Raw genomic sequence first — 22,516 nt, 5'->3', positions numbered from 1 at the left:
CACTACTAGATTGCTTTTATCCATGCTAAAGAAAATGGCTTCTAAATCCATTCTTTTTCTAGGCATTTTTCTTGTGGTGGCCACTAATGTATAATCTTTATTCTACGTACATTTCACTTTCTCATTATTAGCACATATAATACCTTGAACATACAAAATAAGTTGGTGGAAAGAAAATTATTTGTTTGATTAAGATTTTTTTTTCTCACTTGAACATACCAAATATTTTTTTATTAAGAATTTAACCTGAATATAATGTATCTTGATATGCAGGTTTTTTCGAATGATGATGAAGATCTGAATATAGTGGTATGTTTTTTCACACATACAATATTTTCCTTTCTATTTTTTCAACCTTCATAATATAATATAATAATATATCAACGATTGAAATATGTCACTCTTTAATCCTAAGAGTAGTTCCGATGGTAGTTATTAGGTATATTATCGGAGGGATTTCGAATTCCTCACTTCTATAGATAATTCATTCCAACATTTACCTCATCTATGACAACAAACAATGACAATATAAGAACCATACGTTAAATCCATCAAGCTAGACACATAAACAAATATGTTAAATCTATGAGTACATTTTAAGTATGCTTGGATTTGCGTGAATTTCATAAAATTACCTTAATATACCGCAATTTTAATAAAGTTACACTTTAAAGTTTCAACAAAATCACCGATCACTGTAATTTTGCTAAAGTCATCGTCAATTTATAAGCATTCAAAGAATGTTAGATGATAGCATTTTTCTTGTTACAAAGAAGTTTGAAGATTTAGAATTATAACATTCAATATTGGTGCAGGTGAACTATGCAAATCCTTCGGCTGTTTCTATTGCAGCCGCCAAAGCACCTCCACAAGCCAAAGCACCCACTCAACCACCACCATCTCAGCCATCAGTTACTCCACTAGCTCCATCACCAACTTCAATAGTCAAATCACCTAAGGGTAAGTAAGTTTTATATAGGTCTGTTTGTTTTAGTTAAAAAAAAATATTGTTTTTTAGGGTATAGCTCAATTGGTTAAGCTAGTTGAGCTAAGAGTTAAATGAATTGGAGGTCCAGAATTCAAGTCCCGACAAATAGAAAAACTAACATAACATTGTAATATACTAACAATTTGCCATTAAAAAAAATGTTATATTTGTGCGTAGTTTTTTTAAAAAATTATTTTGTTAATAAATATTTGAATGTTTAAAATAAAATTTGGGCTAAAATTATAAATTTCATTAAATTCTAATTTAATCTTTATTCAATTATTTTATTAGATTAACACACCTTAAATATAGAAAAGTGAGGAATCTCGAGTTCGAACCTAAATTCCTACATATATCCTTATGGTTATCAATTGAGCCAAACTTACCTGACAACCAAATTTTATTTATATGTTCAAGTTAAATCTTCAATGCACCCTAACCAAAAAAAAAAAATACTTCAATGCACCAAAAAAATGTATATCTTAAATTTGTATATATGTTTGTGGTAGCATGAGGACTACTGTTATTAATGATTTTTTTCAAGAAAGGATGATTATTGATAATCTGTATATTTATTTTGTGAGCAGATTGTATTCCACTATGTTTCCAAAGGTGCAAATTCCATTTATTGAAGAGATTGTGTGTGAGATCATGCATGATCTGTTGTGATCGCTGTAAATGTGTCCCTCCAGGACATTATGGTAACAGAAAAGCATGTGGTAAATGTTACTCAGATATGAAAACTCTTCGCAACAGATTCAGGTGTCCATAGATACACACACATATACACCTACTTAAGCTTATGTATAATGTTTAAAATTGCTGATTTATTAAATAAATTATTGATCAGCATTATATTAAACCAGCATTAAAATTGCTTGTTTAAAAGTGTATTATGATCCTTGTGATCCAAGAATTATGATTATGAATTTATATATTGAAATTAAATGGTATTGACATTTTGCTATTTTGGATCTTTCTTTATTCATAAATAATCTTTACCACCATCTTTGTAGTGGTTCAACCCTTCTTCTATAAGTTGTTCCGCCAAGCCAGCGAGTACGCAACTTCATTCGCAACTTCTTTACCAACCATTTTTGAGGCATCGTCGCAACTTCTTCAACCATTTTTTCCCAATAACTTGTGAGCTTTTTATGAAAATCAAAAACATCATGATCAGATTCTTTGTTCATGTTTTTGTAGCTATCATAGTACCCTATGTTATAAGTTTTTGTTTCCTTTTTGTACCCTTCAAGATAAGTCATAAGTCCCTTCATCTCATTCTTCAATTTCACTAGTTCACTAGAAATGTGGTCCGAAAAAATTTGAGTTTACTACACATAATGAGTCTAAGAGTCAATTTGAGTCGCCTTGCGATCCAAGGAATCGCGGTAACATGCAGCCACCTATACATATAAGACCATGATGTTGTGACCTTGATCGTAGTCAAACTTTTCAGTATGTGGAGAATCTCAAACCAATTTTAGGGTCTATTTGGATAGACTTATTCGAGTTTATCTACTACGTACATTTTTATAAGTTGTTCTCAACTTATTTCCATAAACTATGACAAATAACATATAACGTATATGTAAAAATAATGACTTTATCTTTTGTTATAGAAATAACTTATACTGTTATACAGAAGCCCTTAATTAAGCCGTATATCCAAATATAGTCTTAAATAACAAGCTCCAAAAAACGACCAGAAGTTAATCTAAACCAATCAAAATGTGGTTTAATCTCTATCAAAAAAAAAAAAAACTCTATCAAAAAAAAAAAAAGTGGTTTAATCAAATGACTCTAAACTGCATTAAGATATTTTCATATATAAGGATATAGTAATAAGGAATATTATATGCCTATTGTTAAGAAGTCTCACATCAGTTACAAGATGGCCTGAATATAAGAGAAAGGGGAGGGAGATGGTATCAGAGCCTCATCCACGATCCCCGCTGGACTGTCTGCTATCGGGTTTCTAATCATGCACGAGGTGGTGTGTTAAGAAACTAGAAACATGCTGAAAACTAAGCATTTATCATATAAGTATTTGAACATGTTTAAATTGGCTTATTTGAACTTTATCTCATGGCATAAACATTTGTGAGATTGTTTGAAAAAGTTTATGGAAACAACTTATGACTTGTTCATAAAATGTTTTCAGCTTACTTCTATAAGTTCTCCAAAATAGCTTATGAAAATAACTTATAAATTATTCAAAATATATTTGGGAAATACATGTCAGTACATGACATTGTCTTGATACTCTCCCTGGTTGTTCTTGTTTTAATATTTCAAATAGCAATATTTTGTAGGCTTAATTAGTCTTTTGGTCCCTTAATGACATTTTAGGTTTCACAATGGTCCCTTAAAGAAAAAAAGGCCCAGATTGGTCCCTTAAAGAAAAAAAGGTCCGGATTGATCTCTTAAAGACATATATGTTTGTCATATTGGTCTTTTCCGTTAAATTTTAACTCCAAATATAACAAAAAATTCCAATGGTTAAAATTTTAAAAATTAATAAGGTTTTTGGTAGATCACTTACACTTAATGGCATCCACAACCCAGTCAATTAAAACTAACGTTTTTTGTAAAAAATTGACAGAAAAAACCAATTGAGAAACGGATGTGTCTTTAAGGGATCAATCCAGACCTCTTTTTCTTTAAGAGACCATTATGAAACCTAAAATATCTTTAAGGGACCAAAAGACTAATTAAGCCTATTTTATATCACGCGATATCATCTCTCCAACAACAACAACAACGGTAGTAGTTTGACGATCGTATACATTTTATTGCTATCAAGTGTAATATATCAAGTTTAGAAATGATCCTTGTTTCGCATATAGCTGATCATAACTTTTATCTTATGCCCTTAATTTCATATATCAATGAACATAGTTCATTAATATCGTATTTGTTTTTATCAAATCATATTATACTACTTTTTTTATAAAAAAAAAATATAGGTTAAATAAATTTTTAGTTCCTATAAATATCTTAAATTTCTGATTTAGTCCTCCAAAATATATGATGTCGTAACTTTTAGTCCCCATAAAATTTATAAGAAAAGTCGACACTTATATTTATATGAGTAGAAATATAGGTTCCCGTATAAATTATAAAAGTAAAAATGAACACTTGATAACGCCTCGATTTTTTTATCGTAGGGAGAATATTGCATAGTTCAAATATTGAATTAAAAGCATGGACCAAAAGTTGTGACGAAAAATATTTGGGGTTATGAAAAATTAGGTAAGATGTAAGTAGAAATAGGTCCACATAAAAATTATAAAAAAAAATAGACATGCGAATTTATATATGTGTTGAGATATAGATCCACACATAAATCATAAAAAAATAGCCATGCGTATTATTATATGAGTAGAAATATAGTTCCTCGTAGAAATCATAAAAAATGTAGGCATTCATATTAATATATGAGTAGCTATATATGTCCACCCACATGTGGTGGTCGAGCCTGTTTGGGTATCGATTAAGCTTTAGTTTCAATGTGTACTTGATGATTGTAAAACTTTGAGGCACACCTTGTGCTAGGCAGAGCTTTCTTTTGGTGTTAATATATTCCATTTTTGCTTGATAAAAAAAAATATAAAAAAATAATCATATGCATTAATATATGATTAATGATGTAGGGCTGCGTAAAAATTATAAAAAAAGAGACACTTGTATTTATATGAGTAGAAATATAGATCCATGTATAATTTATCAAAAAGACATGAGTAAATTATGAAATTATCAAAAAATAGAAATTATGAAAAAATAGATAACTGGATTAATATATGAGTAAAAATATAGGTATCATATAAATAGTAGAAATGAAATATAAAAGCAATGTGTAATAGAGTATAATGGTTATAATAATATTATTTTATTAAAATATAGTATGAAAAGACTAAAATGCCCCTTGATTCAATGAGGTGTCAAAAATAAAAAATATGGAAAAGGGGTAGAAAGGGAATTTCCATAGATTTGCTTTTAATAGATTTATTTATTATATGATTTAATTTTTAAAAAATAAATTGTTCGCTCTTTAAAATCATATTAATTGATTATTTTTTTACGATAAAATGCTTATCTCATTTCATTTATAATAATATTATTGTAAATACATTTGAACATGTGACTTCAGAGGCTATAATAGTCAAATTAGAAGTTTGTTCTTTGTAAACTTTCCAACACAATCCAACACCAAAGTTTGAAACTATATATGTCTTCATATATAACTTGATGAGATAACATTCCATGTTTTTTTTAAGGATTTGTTAGCTTGTCACAAAAGATGAAAACTCAATTCCACTGCTAAATCTGCAACCATAATCCAAGAACAAAGTAAATAAAATAATATAATAAAATAAAATAAAAGTGTAATCAACACAAATCAGTAATTAACAGAGAAATTTTACTTTTCAAATATATTATTTAATGTATCTAAAAACCAAATATTATCTTATAAGTTGAACTATATATTATTTTTTTGTCAAGTAGTTTAGTGTTTAGAAAATTTAATATTTAAGGTAGATAATTTGGGACGACCGGGGTTTAAACCCGACCCTTTATATATATATATATATATAATGCAATATATCTACCAACCGAGTTAAACTCAGCTTACCATTAAAATGATATTATATTACAATATATGGTTAAAGAATAGTATTTGAAAATTGGTGTCATTGCAACTTGCAAGTGCAATTGCAAAGAAGGTGCTATTGGGTCATTTTCGACTGATGTTTGAAATTGTGCAAGGGAGAAAGGAGTTTGTTTTCACACCTCCCACAATGCTGAGAAATTTCCTCTTATTTTTTAATAAATAAATTTTTTTTAAAAAAGTTACTCTTGATTTGTTGTGTACGTTAGACACAAAATTAAACTAAAGTACACATTTAAATTTTGTATATATTTGGATGTTGTGTAAAATAATTGTCTTATCCTTTGAGACATTGTTTTGTAGTATTAACCATTTCGTTTTCAAGATAATAGAATTATGTAATTAGAATTCGACTGCGAAATAAATAAAGTCTGACTAATAATTATTCTTAACAGAAATTAAACTCGAATTCCACGATTAATTCGTTCTATGGGAGCTCATTAACTACTGTACATCATTCTTGGTTTTCTTTGGGGCATTTTCTCTCACTCAATTTATATTTCAAGAAAGGTTGACTTGGTTATTGACTTGCTATGCCATAACATTACTTGGTCATTTCTTTGTTAAGTAGTAGTATATATGTTTTTAATATTTTATAACCATTTCCTCCACCTTACCTTTGAGTTTCCTTTGTCTCTGCCAAGGAGACTTTTCACTCACTATTTATATATCAACACTCCATAACAATATTTTCAAGCTTCAATTTCTTCAACTAGCTTTGTCTTCTCATTTTACCACAATGGCTCAATCTCAACTGTATGTGACTTCTTTAATTTCTTCATCTTTCTTTTGTTTTGTTTTATCTTTGTTGTGTGTTGTTTATTCTTACATGAAAAAATTTATTTATTTGTGATTTTGTTTATTTTGTTAAAGAAAAAGTTTAATATCTTCTCTATCATCTCAAATATACCAATTTTTACTTTTATTCTTTGAAATTTTGTTGTGTTTTCTAATTTGTAATATAGGAAAATTTTCTTTTGGTTATTATTGTCTTTTTTTACTGTTGGTAATATTATTTCAAATTTAAGTTAACACTTAATGATTTCATAGACTAAATTAATATCAATGTTTGAAAAAATTGACTAGGAATCAAACCAGTGAGACATTTGAATCGTGGTCGTTCAATCACGGTTGAATCAAATGATAAATAAATAAAAAATGGTGAAACAACCATAGTTCAATCGCAGTTTAATTAAGTAACTCAACCGGATTGAATATGGTTCAACCAAACTGTAGAACAATCGTGACTAAACCAACCGAAAAACTGGCCGATTCACGGTACAATTAGGCCTGATTTTTAAAATAATGGTTAATATATATTTTGGAGACTAAAATAACTTGAAGAAATATTGATTATCTTGTGTTGGATTAATCTGTATCTTTTGTTATTATTGTAGATTTAGCAGTGGAATAGAGCTTGCACCTTTTGTGACAAGTTCTAGTCTTCTTCGAAAATCATGGAATGTTATCACATCTCGCGATGTAGATTTTGTTTCGAATGATGGTGTTGGACTATCATGGAAAGTTTATAAAGAACCAAACACTGATGTTACTTTTGTAGCATTTGAGGCCATACCTTCAGATTCTTCCAATCTTCAATCTGAATTGGTTTCATCTATACAACTCAAAGAGAAGAATTTCCTTCATTTTGAGTTTTTATGTACTAAAGAAAATCCATGTGTTTCTCTTAACAATACTGCTGTTTCACTCTTTTGTAAAAATTATCAGAAGCTTGATCTGTTGAAATCTGAGGTACATTTTTTTCTTTCCCTTGTCATATTCTATTTGCCTGTGAAAAAGTGCTTATGTTATAATCTAGTGGTGCTTTTAGCTTATTTTTTATGATAAAGTCTGACAAACGACTATTTTAGCCAGAATTCGAACTTGAGGGACCTTATTAACTACCTGAGTCCAATTATTTAATTTCCATGTAGTTAGAAAATATTAACTTAATTTGGATATTAAATTGCATCTTTGATAATTTTAGTGATTAATGTGTGAACTGATCATACATAATTACAATCCTAATGCAGATTAGTAGCTCTTCTAAGCTGATAATTACTGGACTTGCTCTTGGAGGATCAATTGCTTCACTCTTCACTTTATCACTACTAAATAGTCTTGATTCAAAAAAGAAAAAACCACTCTGCATCACCTTTGGTTCTCCACTAATTGGTGACAAAAGCTTGCAAAAATCCATATCACAAGTTACTTCATGGAATTCTTGCTTTATTCATGTTGTTTCTTGCAATGATCCACTTCCAAGGAAATTCTTCACAAATCATACTAGTTCTTATGTGCCCTTTGGAACATTTCTCATGTCTTATGATGCATATTCTACTTGTTTTGAGAATCCTGATTCTGTTTTGGCAATTCTTGAGTCTTCAATCCATGATCAAAATCAAGTGTTTCATTCTTTAGAGTATGGAAAAATTGTTGAAAGACTCTATCACGAAGCAATTTGCAAAGATAACACAAACCAGACTCAAGGGATGAATTATTCTAATTCACTTCATGCATGTATCAGCTTGCAGATGTTGGCATTAGGATTGGCACCACATATGCAGGTAAGCTCAACATCCCGTAGTAATGTTTTTTTTAACGTATCTCGTAGTAATGTTTTAAATTATAGTTTTGATTACTTCGATCGTTAAGAATCCCACACTAGATGAGGTATGACTTAAAAATGTGTTGATAAATGGTGGACAGTCTTCATCTTACAAACAGATTCTCGAGAGCCTATCCTAGATTTGTTGGGCCGGACACACCTTATTAGGTCACCGTTATCGGGCCACATGAGTCACACTTCAGATGTCTAGTCTAAAACGTGAGAGTGTGTGCTAAGTAATGGGCAGTCCTCACCTTACTAACCGATTTTGTAGGGTTAAGTTAGGTTGGACCTAACTCGTTCAATGTGAGACTTCACAGTCGCGTTGAAGTCATAGAGACATAAAAAACCATGACATCACGGTCCAAATCGTGGTGGCTGGCCTTTTCTTCAGTCGCGTTGCAGTCATAGAGACATTATTATTAGAGTTATTTTGAAAGTACTTAGACAACTAGTATTTATGTATGTACATTAATTTTTATTGATCTCTTTCACTAAAATTGATTTTCCAGCAGCAACAACAGGAAATTGACATCATTAATGCTTTGGTAAAAAAGATGGAGACCCTAGAGAAAGAATTCATTGTTCAGAAAAATCGAAATATCGCGAAAAATAAGAATTCATCGATGAAATTAAATACAATGAAAATAGATATGGCTCAACTAGAATGGTACAAGAAAATTTCGAAAAATCAAAATTTAGGGTACTATGATAGTTACAAGAAAAGTTACACAACAAGTGACCAAGATGTTCGAAGATTCCGAAAAAGTCTCACAAATTATTGGGAAAAAATGGTTGAAGAATCACTAATGAAGCCTCAGAAAGAAAGCGCTTCGCTTCGTACTCGTTGGCTCTACGGAGGAACAACTTATAGGAGAATGGTTGAACCTTTAGATATAGCTCAATACTATCTCAATGGTGGTAAAGACTATGTGACTAGTGCAAGATCTAGTCACTACAAACAATTGGAGGATTGGTTTGTAGAAGAAGCAACATCAAAAACCACAGTTGGTTCAAAAAATGTTACTAGAGATAATGTGGAATCAATTTTAACTCTAGATTCTTGCTTTTGGGCACATGTTGAAGAGGCTCTTATTTCATGCAACCAATTGAAGGATGTACAATCTAGTGTCATTGAAAAGGAAGAGGCAACAAGAAAATTGATTGAATTTGAGAATTATGTTTATGGATTGCTAATGGAATATGAAGTGTCACCAGAGATTTTCCTTGGTGAAAGTAGCTATATGGCATGGTGGAATCAGTATAAGGAAATTAAGGGAAGTTTATATAGTTCAAAGCTCACATATTTTATGAGCAATGCTCATAATTATAATGTGCAATATGTTGGAGGAACTTATAAATTTGATTGAAAGAAGTGTTTTTTGAGAAAGAAGCTTATACCACGATAATAGGTGGAATTATTGTAACTTTTCAATTTAGTGGTTTAGTAATGTACAAGAAATGAAACTTATATCACCATAAAATAGGTGGAACCACTTTTCAATTTTCATGAAAGACTGTATTTTAATTAAATGTAATTCTTCAAATTTCAAGGGTTTGGTCTAATGGTAAAAAGACGGGTCTTGAATCTGAGACGATTAGTATAAATATATGTATGTACATTGAGTATTTTTTTTATATTCTTATCATACAGAGGTTAAGAAAGAAGGGGGAGGAAAAACCTATCTTATATTATTGACATTTAAGATTAATCAAAAGCATTTATTTTTTTATTTTCTTTACTTCACCGGCAGTTTAATTCAGTTCAGGTGTCAGTTCTAGCATCAAGGGGTTTCATGCTCCTCCCGATCGCAAGATTAATCAAAAGCATTTAAACACGTTAAAAAACAATGACTTGAGGTAAGTTCTATTATTAACTCTTCTATAATGAAAATTACCATCTTCTATTATCAAATGCTAACAAAATACAGCAGTGGGTGTAAAACTTAAATGTGCAATATGTTAATGTAACACCATAATAAGACTTATAAACATATATAATCACTTAATTATCATACAGTCTAACAAAATGTAATGACTTCATCTTGTTTTTATGGGTGTTGCTTGGCCGCAAAGTTGTAAGTCATTTACCATAGTCTCACCTTGAATAAAATATGATCCGGAAATATATTTATAGGTGATGACTTCATTTTACAAGTCTTTTTTGTAAAATTGAGTTAGATTGAACTTATAATTATAAGACGGCATCAGTATTCTTTACACCTTTGATTTTTGTTCACCACGTTAAAATGGAGAAAAATGGTAAGAGACAATTTTTTGAAAACTTGGTAAATACACTACATAGGAAATTTAGATGTACTAGTACGAAATTTTGGATGTGCACACAACCATTCTAAAGTCTAAGCATCGATTGAAAGGAAACTTCCTATCAAAGTTTTTTCTCTATTAAAGAAAGGAATCTTGTAGTACTGAGGGAGGTGTGAAAAAAAACTCCCTTTTCTACACAATTTCAAACACCAGCCCAAAATGACCCATTTCCTAACTACTTCTTTCTAAAGACAAAATAAATGTATGGAAAAAAAAAATCTTAATTGCATATTTGGTGTCTTATCTTCGTTTTGGGTTTCAATTTGGTCCCTTATGTTTAAAAAATTTTAGGTTGGTCTCTTATGTTATTGATCTCAACATAAGTTGATCCTTTTCGTTAAATTTTAAGTTAATTTTTTCTAACTTTTTGTAAAATTTTGAGTTAATTTTTTCTAGAACTTTCACATAGTATTTTTCTGAGTGGTCCACGTACGTAAATTCATTAGGCAAGTCGACAATTTAAACAAAAATTTGACGAAAAGGGCCAACTTGAAACTTTTTAAACATAAGGGACCAAATTGAAATATAAAGGACCAATTAATCAAAACTAATCTCTAATATACTTCAAAAATTATTCCTTATAGTCCCCAATTAATTTTTTGTTTTGATTTTAATCTCAAATCTTAAGTCAAGTGTTAGTTGATTAACGAAAGTCCACGTGATACTAACATGTTAAATTTTGGTGACACGTGACATTCTACGTGCATTGTCAAGCCAGACTTTTTTTTTTATTAAAAATAAAAAATGAAATGATTTTATTTTATTTTTTTTAAGATAAGGAGTTGTTATGGTTGTAATTTTGTGTCTCTTTGATTAAATTAATCCCATTTTATATTTTAAATAAAAAAAATTATTCTTCACCAAAAAAATAATTTTTTTTTTAAAAAAAATTCTCATGTGACAGTCCATGTAGGATGCCACATGTCAACGAAATTTAACGTGTCATCTACCACGCGGACTTGAGCCTCTTAATCAAGTGATTTGCTGACTCTTACATATGAAAATAATTTAATTGAAAGAAGATATTCATTTTGTGTGCCCCGTCAATTCTTCGATAAAAATGATTAGTCATCATCAATAACAGCCTTGTAAATTTCATAACATTATCGTAAAAAAACAAAACAAAAACAAAAAAGACAGAAACCAAATTTTAGAAAAATAATACGTCAAAAAAAAATAAAAAAAAAAATATATTTAGAAACAACTTGCTTCGTTTTTTTTTTTAAGAAGCTAAATTAACCCACCTAAATTGGCACCAAAAGAATCGAATCTCATACTTCAAGAGGATCAGCTCGCAGCTTGCTTCGTTGACTCCAGGACATAGCTCCTCCCTTCTATGCAATTGCATATGAAATAATGACATCAATTCTCCAAAGACTATACTTTTTCTCTTCCACTAATTAACCATATAATACACCATCTCAATTCACCAATAACCCACTTCATCATATCATATAACATAAGCTTCTATATTTCAACATAATCTTGCAAGCAATCACCATGACACAACATAAAATGTATGAAAATATTAAAGCATTAATTACTTATTTGTGTTTGCATAATACTCTTATTAATTAATTTTTGTATTTGGATTATGTTTGCAGATTTAGCAGTGGAATTGAGCATGCATCATTTGTGACAAGCTATCAAATCCTTGAAAAAGCATGGAATGTTATCTCATCTAGTGATGAAGGCATAGTTTCAAATGATGGTGTTGGATTGTGTTGGAAACTTTACAAAGAACAAAGTTCTGATTTGACTATTATAGCCTTTGAAGCTAGTGATTTGGTTCTATCTTCTAATCCTAAAGAGAAGAATTTTCCTCAGTTTGAGTTTTTGTATTCTAAGAATATCACTTCTTTCTCTTTTAACGAAACTGCTGTTAAACTCTTTGATGATAATCTTCAGAAGCTTGATCAGCTGAAATCTGAGGTACTTTACCTTTTCCTTTTTGATTTTTTTTTTCTGAGTTCTGATTCTAATTGAATTTTTAATTTTTAATTTTTTTAATAAAAAAGTTCCTATTTTGCTGCAAATCTAGTGCTTGATGTGTAAACTAATCAACGATTGAAATTAAGCTTTGAATTGAACTGTTTAACTGCTGCTTGCAAATTTTGTAAACTGATATTTTGAATGGAGCTGTATAAAACTTCTCAATTTGTCTTGATGATGATGAACAGTTATAGTAAAAAAAAAAAAAAAAGTAGGCTCAGCCTATGTTTGGTATCATGGTCGGTATGCCAGAATCACGGTGACCGGCCGTGATTTTATAGAAACTACAAAAGCTTTTGTTAGCAAATACACATAGCTTTGCCATTTCAAGAGACAGAAAAGCAAAAAGTAAAGGATGTTAGGTTCCCTGCGGTCGGGATAACCTAAATTCATGCAGTCGGCAAGTTGGTATTTTGGATTAAAAAAAAAACCAAAGTTTGCATATTTTGTGAACTGTCTGATTTGAATATAATGGTCACCAATGCATTGACTGCATGAATGTAGAGATATCAACTGCAGAGAATCCATTTTCATTTTGTTTAGAGTTCAACATAAAACATTGGATAAGATATCCCCTTGGACATGTGTTTATAAGTGGGGCTAGTTCTCACCTTACAAGTCAGTTTTGTAGATGTTAAGTTAGGTTTAACCCAAATTCTAGGAGTGGTTTGGTATGAACACCTATCTAAGATTTGTTGGGTCACTTGCTATCAGGTCATTGCTATCGAGTCACTCGGGTCACGCTCCAAATGTCCAATCTTGACTTGATGGGGGTTTGTTACGGGTCTCACATTGGTTATGATATGGTCTGGACATGTGTTTATAAGTGGGAGAAATTCTAACCTCAACTTGTTTGTAAGAGTTTAGTTAAGTTCAATCCAAATTCTAAGATATTTTGCGAACCTAGTTCTCTTTCCATAAACAAGTGATTTGAAATATGCTTATTTATATGCCTTAGAATAGTTTTTAGGATAAAAGGGGTTATTTTAATATTTTGAATTGATCTTTTGTAAAAATAATAGACTAACTTTTGTCTCAAAGAAATTGTAGATCTTATGCATGTTTCTAATTTCTATGCATATAATCATATATAGTTCTTCATATCTAAATCCTTATCCAACAATCTTAATGCAGATTTTAGGTACCAATCCATTGAAACCATTGATAATTACTGGAAAAGGTCTTGGAGGATCAATTGCATCACTCTTCACAATATCACTATTAGATAACATTGGTTCGACAAAGAAACGTCCACTATGCATCACATTTGGTTCACCTCTTCTTGGAGATAAGAACTTGCAAAAAGCAATATCACGTAGTTCTAATTGGAATTCTTGCTTTATACACATTGTTTCATGCTACGATCCTCTTCCAAGGCGATTCATTACAGACACAACTTACATGCCTTTTGGAACATTTCTGTTCTGTTCCGATTCAGGTTCTAGTTCTTTTGAGAATCCTGATTCTAGTTTGCTAATTCTCATTACATTAAGCAAAATAACTGGTCAAAATCAAGAATTTCAATCTGCCAAGTATGGAGATTTAGTCGAGAAACTCAAACATAAAGCCATTTTTAAGGATTCTTCAGCACTGGCTGAAGACAAGACTCGTTCGGATTCATTTGCAATCGGTATCTGTTTGCAATTGCAGCAGGCACTGGGGTTGACGCCACGCAGTCTGGTACGTGAATATCTTCTATCTTTTTCTTGATCAATAAGAGTCATTTAATTAAAACATATTTAGGTTAGTTTCGATTAACTGTTTAATTAAAGTGTTTATGCATAAGTGCTTATCATATAAGTGTTTATGTATAGGCTATTTCTATAACAAATGATAAGCACTTAATCATAAAGTCAGGTTGTTATGATATAACATATGAGCTGTTTCCTTAAGCTATTTTGGAGAGTTTATGGAAATAAGCGGCAAACAACTTATGGACATGTCATTATGACTAATCACACTTGTGCTACTACTAGCGAACTTGAATTCTTTTCTGACCTAATTTCGAAACTTGACTTTGGATGCAGCAAGAACATAACATTGATATCAATGATCTTGAAACAAAGATAACAAATCTAGAAAAATTATTCATCCTACAAAAGAGGACATCATTTGATCCATCCAAGAAATTGAATGACATGAAGCGACATATGGCACAACTTGAATGGTACAAAAAGGAGACAAAAACTAAGAACATAGGATATTATGACAGCTTCAAAAACATGAACACCAAATCCGACATTGATGTTGTTGGGTTTCAAAAATCTCTCAAAATTTATTGGGAAAAGTTGGTTGGAGACGTTGAGACGAAACCTCAAAAAGAAGGTGCGGCGTTTCGTACTCGCTGGCTCTACGCAGGAACTACTTATAGAAAAATGGTTGAGCCTCTAGCTATTGCTCAATACTATAAAGAAGGTGGTAAAGATTATGTGAATAACGAACGATCCAAACACTTCAAAAATTTGGAGGAATGGTTGGAGGAAGATACGACAAAAACAAAAAAAGAATTAAATAGTACAAGTAGGAAAGATGTTGAAGTGATTTTGACTATAGATTCTTGCTTTTGGGCACATGTTGAAGAGGCTATACTTGCATGCAATGAGTTGAAGGCTGTGAAAGACAAAGAAGAAGTATTGGAGAAATTGGTTGAATTTGAGAACTATGTTTATGGTTTGCTTAAGGATTATGCCGTGTCGCCTGAGATTTTCTTGAGTCAAAGTAGCTATATGAGTTGGTGGAAGGATTATAAAGCTATCAAGGGATCTTCATACACTTCAAAACTTGTTAATTTCATGAATGATGCTGGTACGATTAAGCTGTATGGTTCGGGATCTTATGATTTCCCCTGAAGTATGTCGAGGTTGCAGTTACATTGCGGAGTTGATAATGCCGCAATTTTGATTGCAACGTTGTTGCAGAGACTTCTAAAACTCTTATGTTGCAGTCGCTATCGTGGTTACCAGTTTATATCTACTGCAGAATAATGTGGTCTCGTATGTGTAATAAATAAAGATTTTATCTCCTTCTATACCTTTTCTTTTTTGTATTTCATTTGTCATTTTCGTGTTAGAATCATCTTTTCTTTCAGTGTTGTCAATTATGATAATATATAGAAGCTTTTTGAATTTGTTTTTCCTTTAAGGAAAGTGTTTTAATAACTCAATTACAATCCATTAGTCATCTCCTTTTTGCCGATGATAGCTTACTTTTTTGTAAAGCAACTAATGTTGAAGTTAATTGTCTAAGAGACAACCTCTCCTTTGAAAACGCTTCCGGACAGTCTATAAACTTCAGAAAATCAGCGATTGGCTTGAACAGAAACACGACGCATGATACTGTTACATCTCTTTCGTCAACTCATCACTTCCTTCCAACAAGAACTCAACTTTTGAAAGAGGAGTTCCATGTGACGACACTTGTGTGGTCTGTGATCAACTCATCGAGACACAGACACACATCTTCTTTGCTTTTCCCTTAGGCACCCGTAGCTGGAATCTACCGAACAAAGACTGCATAATCCGTCACCTGCTACTCCCAACAAATAATTTTTCTTCTATTTTGTTTTGCTTGTTTGACAGGTTTTCGTCTATTGAGTAGCCCATCTTGGCCATGATTTTATGGAGCCTATGGAAAATTTGTATCGCCAAGCTTTGGCAGAACAGTACAAAGTCTTCACGGACAATGATATCTCGAGCTATGGTCACTCTAAACGAATGGCTTTACTTACGAGCAAAACACCTAGTTCAGATCGGTACAGATCAGCCTATATCGTGGACCAAACCGCCGCATAATATAGTTACATGCAATGTAACGTAGATTGTGCTTGTTTTAACTACAATGCATTTATGGGCATCGGACTATGCTTCAGAGATTCCACCGGCGCATTCGTGTTTGGCAGATCCACTTGGTCAGACCGCTCTGCATCTACTATCGAACTTCATACATTATTTTTCGTTAAATCAATCCACAATGGCAGTTACTTTAGATTATCTAAGTGTATGTTTGTTATTACAACAAGTATACCAAAATTTAAGTCAACTCTGTAATTTTGTAAAAGTTACGTAGTGTAGTATTTTAAAAAAATTGCGGCGGTTCATATAATTTTGACAAATTTATTGTGATGTGTGTAAAACATAGTTCAATTAGTAATACCAACATTGTTAAACCGAACATCTATATTCGAGATATCGCAATTGTGTGTGTGAATTTCACGTGTTACTTGTTATTTCTTCTAAAGACAAAAAATAGACAAACTTACTTGATACATTAAATATAACTTGTCCTTAGTCCCCTGCCTTCATTTCCGGCTCTATTATATTATAAGGTACCTTTGCAGGCTTTCTCATACCCTACTCATATGATAATGGCCAATTAATAGTGTATGAATAAGAGATTAATATCCAAAGTTGCACACAAAGATATGTTTGTATTATTGTATACCAAATTAAAAAATAAAATAAAAGATGCTCAATACATGATGCGACCAATTTCACACATACCCAATAAACAGATTAACATTGGAATTGCCTAAAAAAAATAACATTGGAGTAAAAGTGATTCCAATTTAAGCATTTAACAACCAAATTTATTTCCCTACTTTTCTATTAATTTTGCCTGTCAACTAGATTCTATATGTCGGTGCATATATATTTTAAAAATAATATCCTAAAGATAAAAAAATCCAACGTTCCTAAATTTTCTTAAGATAACTACTCTTATTTCCCTTTTTATAAGAATTTTTAAAAATATCACGGGTATTAAAAAAGTTGTTGGATTAATAATTTTATTTGACTTACTTATGTGAGACTATTACTAATTTATCCTTTCTATTTAATGTATTTAATGTTGTTTTTTCATATTTTAATGCAATTTAATGGTATTAATGAATGACATCCTTGAAAAAATAAATAAATAATTGCATCTAAATATTTGTAGAGGTCTTATAATTAGGGACAAACTAATTTTGTAAAAATTTCTTATAAAAATTGAACCTGTTTCTTTGAAAATTTGGGAGGATATGGAACCTATTTCTTTGAAAAATTGAGAGGATATATTGAAGCATAGTATTAAGCATATTATATATATATAGTAAATTTGCTATTACCCGTTATCATTTTTCTTTTAAGCAAACAAATGGGTACAGATGGAAACCTATGCAACATCTTAACTAGGTTTTTTTTTTTAACAAGAGAAAATGATATATATATATATATATATATATTATAACCAACCAAATAGTCTCATCAGCACAAGGCGTGCCAAAAGGGTACTACACGAGTTTATAAATACAAAAACAAATATAAAATAGGAAAAAACTAAAATGTGCTATAAGGGTAAGGGCACATGTTAGTGATTCAAAAAAGAAAATATTTTATCATAATTAATGCATTTATTTTACTTTTTAAATTTGATCACAAATTAATGACACAAAATTTAAGAAAAAATTTCTACTTTTTGATTCTTAACATGTGCCCTTTAGGACACATGTTAACAAGACCCTATAAAATATTAGAGGGTAAAACCTAACTCAGTTAAACCACATAATTAATCCAAATAGGTATATAGACGATCAAAATATAAATGTGGTCTAAAAGAAAGAAAATATAGTCAGACACAAACGCACACCGCATGCGCTATCAAGCAAATCCATATACGGGCGCGATACCAAATAGAAAGGGGGAAAAAGTGTTTGTGAACTTTCACATCTCAAAACAGTGAACGAAACAACCGCCAATACCAACAATCTCCTAACAAATCACAACAAGTAGCAACGGCCTTTTTGAGCCAAACAAATCCAAATCGCAACGAGCCAGGATATGAGGAATCGAAACTAAAATCACAAAGCGACGACGAAGGATCAAACTCAGAAATGCATAACCTACTATCTTCAAAACATAAGAGAACCATAAAACAAGAACATCACCAAGCTTCCACCACTGCATGAGTCCATAATCCGACGACACAAAAGTGGACGTACTAGAATTCGAACCTCAATCCCTAGATATTACATGCAATGTTCCTAATGAACTATGCTGATCGGGACAATTCTCTTAATTAAGCATCTATCCTCCCATAATATTTTTTTGTCAAGTAGGCTAGTTGCTAGAAATTCTACCTTAAAGTGAATAAGTGAAGTGTTCGAGGTTCGAACTCCGACTTCTGCATATATAATACAATGTTCCTATGAACTGAACTAAGTTCACATGATCCAATAAAATAGTTTATTAACCGAGTTCAATTATTTAGATACCATAAATAAAAATTTACAAATGTAACATTGTTTTAAGAAAATCTAAAAAAGAAAAACAATAATGTCCCTTAGATGTTGCCAATCCATTTTAAGTAAGGCTTAACTATACATTTGGTCCCGTACGTTTATTTTAGGTTTTAATTTGGTCCCTTACGTTTAAAAAGTATCAATTTGGTCCCTTACGTTTATTTTATGTTTCAAGTTAGTCCTTTCCGTTAGTTTTGTCACTAACACCGTTTGAACAGTACACGTGTCAGCGTGTCCAAGTGCCACGTGTCAGTCCACATATGCAAATTGGCTGCCACATGTGATAAAATTGACGGAAATGACTAACTTTAAACCTAAAATAAACGTAAGGGACCAAATTGATACTTTTTAAACGTAAGGGACCAGATTAAAACCTAAAATAAACGTAAATGACCAAATATATAATTAAGCCTTTTAAGTAACATGCCAAGCCAACCCAAACCGAGTAACAACTAACTAACAACCCAACTCCAGCTCCATTCCACTCCACACTCTTTCAATCTCACAAGCACACATACATCCCGTGATCAACGCTCCATAACCCACCACGTGTCCCTCCTCATCTTCAACAAAAACCCTTCACTCTCTTTTCCTTTCACTCCATTTCACTTTCCAAAAAACCCAAAAAACTCAAAACATCAAACAATGGCAACAACAAAAACATCCTCAACAAAATCAAAAACAACATTGTTGCCATTGTTCTTAATATTTTTAATTAACCTTAACCTCTCCGAATCAAAACTAACATTAGATTTTTACAAACAAACATGTCCACAATTTGATGAAATCATTCAACAAACAGTAACATCAAAACAGATCCAATCACCGACAACCGCCGCCGCCACACTCCGTCTCTTCCTCCATGACTGTCTCCTCCCTAACGGCTGCGACGCCTCCGTCCTCCTCTCCTCCACCCCCTTCAACAAAGCAGAACGCGACAACGACATCAATCTCTCTCTTCCCGGCGACGCTTTCGACCTCATCGTACGTATCAAAACCGCACTGGAACTTTCTTGTCCTAACACCGTTTCTTGCTCCGACATCCTCGTAACAGCAACACGTGATCTCTTAGTAATGCTTGGTGGTCCTCACTTCAATGTTTACCTCGGCCGTCGCGACGGCCGAAGTTCAGTCTCAACCGCCGTGAACAATTTTCTACCGAAACCAACTATGCCAATGTCGCAGATCATCGACATTTTCGCGAAAAGAGGTTTTACAGTTGAAGAAATGGTTGCTCTTTCTGGTGCTCATACAGTTGGATTCTCTCATTGTTCTGAATTCACTGCAGATATATACAACAATTCTTCGAATTCGGGTGGTTATTCGTCTTATAATCCTCGATTTGTTGAAGGATTAAAGAAGGCTTGTGGTGATTATAAGAATAATCCAACTTTATCTGTTTTTAATGATATTATGACACCAAATAAATTTGATAATGTTTATTTTCAGAATTTGCCTAAAGGTTTAGGGGTTTTGAAATCTGATCATGGTTTGTTTAGTGATAATTTAACTAAACCTTTTGTTGAAAGATTTGCTGCGGATCAAGATAGATTCTTTAAGGTTTTTGCTAGTTCTATGCAGAAGCTTAGTCTTTTGGGTGTTAAGACTGGTAGGAGAGGTGAGATTAGAAGAAGATGTGATCAAATTAATTGATTTTGTGTTGTTTGGGTTTGTTCTTGGGATTTGATCTTGATCTTGATTGTAATTTTTGTGTTTGAGTTTCATAAAAATGTAAACTTTGTTTTATTTGATCCTTTTTATATATAAACTTTCTATTTATTTATTTTTTAGAATGTTATATCCGGTCTCATATAAAAGTAAAGATTCTTTTTTCATGTTCATAGAATAACTGATATATTTGATCTATAATATGAACTAGATATATCAGTTATTCAATAAACTTAAATAAGAAAATTTTGCTCATGTATAAGACAGGAAATGAGTAGACAGGATATTGGGAGCTGGTTGAAATGTAGAGAGCGTGGTGGAGAATGGTGGTCTGTGAGGTCTCTGGTAGTGTGGTGTACATGCAAGTGCAAGTATTTTGAAGCTCATTGCAGATGAATGCGTACATTGCTTATGCGCATTGCAGATGAATTCAGTAGTGAGGTGATTTGACGGAAAAATTCATGGCGGCTTGAATTTCATCGTGATATGTCGTTTGATTGATCACATTGATTGTTTGTTGAGCCTTTGAGAAGTTTGACATGCGGATTCGGTGTTGCTGTTGCCGTGCTGAGATTCAGTTGAGATGGTTTCTCAGTTCAGGACAATTATATGATAATTATAGATATTGTATTCCTCTTGTGTGTGCATGAATTTGATGTTTTAAGCTCAATTATATACATACATAATTATTCTATGTGAGCTGTGCTGTAGTGTATGAAGGCTTGGCATTGTGTTGTCAAATTTAATAAAAGTTCTCTTTTTTATTCTTATCCTTTGTTTAAATATCTTAGGAGTTCTTTGTGTTAAAAGCCCTCTTGTTGTAATTCAATGCATAGATTTGTCATGGAAGTACACAAATTGTAAAGCAAGATGAGTGTAGTTTTAAGTTTGAGCTTCAAATGAAGTACTAGTACCATAGACTCAACTAGCTATGGTTAGGTTAAATAAATGAAAAAATAACTCAGGAGAATTTAATGAAGAATATATTAAAAAATGAAGGAGATGCTTTTTTGATTTTGAAAATGCAGCATTTTGTCCTTTATTGGTGTCTTTGTAACTTTGTTAATTAACCAGCTGGTTTCATGGGCAACCAGTGCATGTGGATACACATAATTTATTAGACAGTTGTGTTGATGTTAATGCACCTTTCTTATTAGGCGCCGCGTATTTTGGTATACTATTCTACATAGAGAAATATTTGCTTCATGATTTTTACATTCATAAAATTGAAAAAAAAATTATGGATGACTTAACTAAAAATTGTAAAATAAAAATTGAAAAATGCATTTGGACCAAATTATAAACTACAAACAGTAACTAACAAAGCATACAAATTATTAGAAACCTCAGCTGAATAAAATATGCTTAAGAAGAGAGAACTTGCAGAACATAATTCAATTGGTAGGAATATTACATTTTATATGCAGCGACAAAGTTTGAATTCAAAATTTTTTATTTATTCACCTCAAGAGGTAAATTTTTAGCCATAAGACTATTTTTTTAAAAAAGAGTTTAATTGTTGTGCACCGTCAGTGTAAATCTTTTTTACACATACATTCAATGACGCGTTGCCACATCATTTAATGAATGTGACACATCATGTGTTTTTAATGACCATACATGATGTGTCGGTATATTATTGGACGCATGTGCAAAATAACTTTACACCGACGGTGCATATAAATTAAATTCTTTTAAAAAAATAATAATAGTGGTATTTCACTATTTATAATCAATAGTTTAAATTAGTTGAATTAGTCAATTCTTGAGAGAAAATTCACCTTGTGTGTTAAAAAAGATTTCTAGACAAAAATTAATATGCTAAACAATGATAAATACTTTAGTATCAACATTTTTTTTGTTTTCACACCAATTTTTTATTTATTTTTTTTGAAAACTTGGTATCCAGTTCTAGGACATTTTCACACCAATATTAAGGCTACTGGACCGCCTACTCTAATTTAAGGATCAGTTTTAATATTA

At 31.5% G+C, this 22,516-nt stretch overlaps 3 protein-coding genes across 3 annotated transcripts; all 3 read left to right on the top strand.

The window, feature by feature from the left end:
• LOC123906499 (gibberellin-regulated protein 14-like) lies at window positions 1–1,948 on the top strand. The gene is made up of 4 exons (XM_045956424.1): window positions 1–88; window positions 274–309; window positions 816–960; window positions 1,576–1,948. Exons 1-4 carry the CDS (start codon window positions 23–25, stop codon window positions 1,758–1,760), a joined length of 432 nt encoding a protein of 143 aa, XP_045812380.1. The 5' UTR covers window positions 1–22; the 3' UTR covers window positions 1,761–1,948.
• Window positions 1,949–6,239: 4,291 nt separating this feature from the next.
• Window positions 6,240–15,729, top strand: LOC123904019. The gene is made up of 8 exons (XM_045953719.1): window positions 6,240–6,416; window positions 7,058–7,412; window positions 7,694–8,227; window positions 8,781–9,635; window positions 12,055–12,113; window positions 12,201–12,528; window positions 13,723–14,268; window positions 14,616–15,729. Exons 1-8 carry the CDS (start codon window positions 6,400–6,402, stop codon window positions 15,435–15,437), a joined length of 3,516 nt encoding a protein of 1,171 aa, XP_045809675.1. The 5' UTR covers window positions 6,240–6,399; the 3' UTR covers window positions 15,438–15,729.
• Window positions 15,730–19,324: 3,595 nt separating this feature from the next.
• Window positions 19,325–21,303, top strand: LOC123906498 (peroxidase 63-like). The gene has a single exon (XM_045956421.1). The coding sequence runs from the start codon at window positions 19,511–19,513 to the stop codon at window positions 20,516–20,518; it is 1,008 nt and encodes a 335-aa protein (XP_045812377.1). The 5' UTR covers window positions 19,325–19,510; the 3' UTR covers window positions 20,519–21,303.
• The last annotated feature ends 1,213 nt before the right edge of the window (window positions 21,304–22,516 follow it).

This window comes from Trifolium pratense, linkage group LG2 (genome assembly GCF_020283565.1).
Source record: "Trifolium pratense cultivar HEN17-A07 linkage group LG2, ARS_RC_1.1, whole genome shotgun sequence".
NCBI classification, from domain to species: domain Eukaryota; kingdom Viridiplantae; phylum Streptophyta; class Magnoliopsida; order Fabales; family Fabaceae; genus Trifolium; species Trifolium pratense.
This window is presented reverse-complemented; position numbering and strand designations above follow the sequence as displayed.

What these genes read in the sequence shown, in the direction of transcription:
- LOC123906499 (XM_045956424.1), top strand. Translation starts at nt 23, where the DNA reads ATGCTAAAGAAAATGGCTTCTAAATCCATTCTTTTTCTAGGCATTTTT. An exon ending in ATGAAGATCTGAATATAGTG is followed by an intron (nt 310 to 815) that starts GTATGTTTTTTC and finishes ATATTGGTGCAG; the next exon opens with GTGAACTATGCAAATCCTTC. An exon ending in AATAGTCAAATCACCTAAGG is followed by an intron (nt 961 to 1,575) that starts GTAAGTAAGTTT and finishes TTTTGTGAGCAG; the next exon opens with ATTGTATTCCACTATGTTTC.
- LOC123904019 (XM_045953719.1), top strand. An exon ending in ACCATGACACAACATAAAAT is followed by an intron (nt 12,114 to 12,200) that starts GTATGAAAATAT and finishes TTATGTTTGCAG; the next exon opens with ATTTAGCAGTGGAATTGAGC. An exon ending in GGTTGACGCCACGCAGTCTG is followed by an intron (nt 14,269 to 14,615) that starts GTACGTGAATAT and finishes CTTTGGATGCAG; the next exon opens with CAAGAACATAACATTGATAT.
- LOC123906498 (XM_045956421.1), top strand. Translation starts at nt 19,511, where the DNA reads ATGGCAACAACAAAAACATCCTCAACAAAATCAAAAACAACATTGTTG.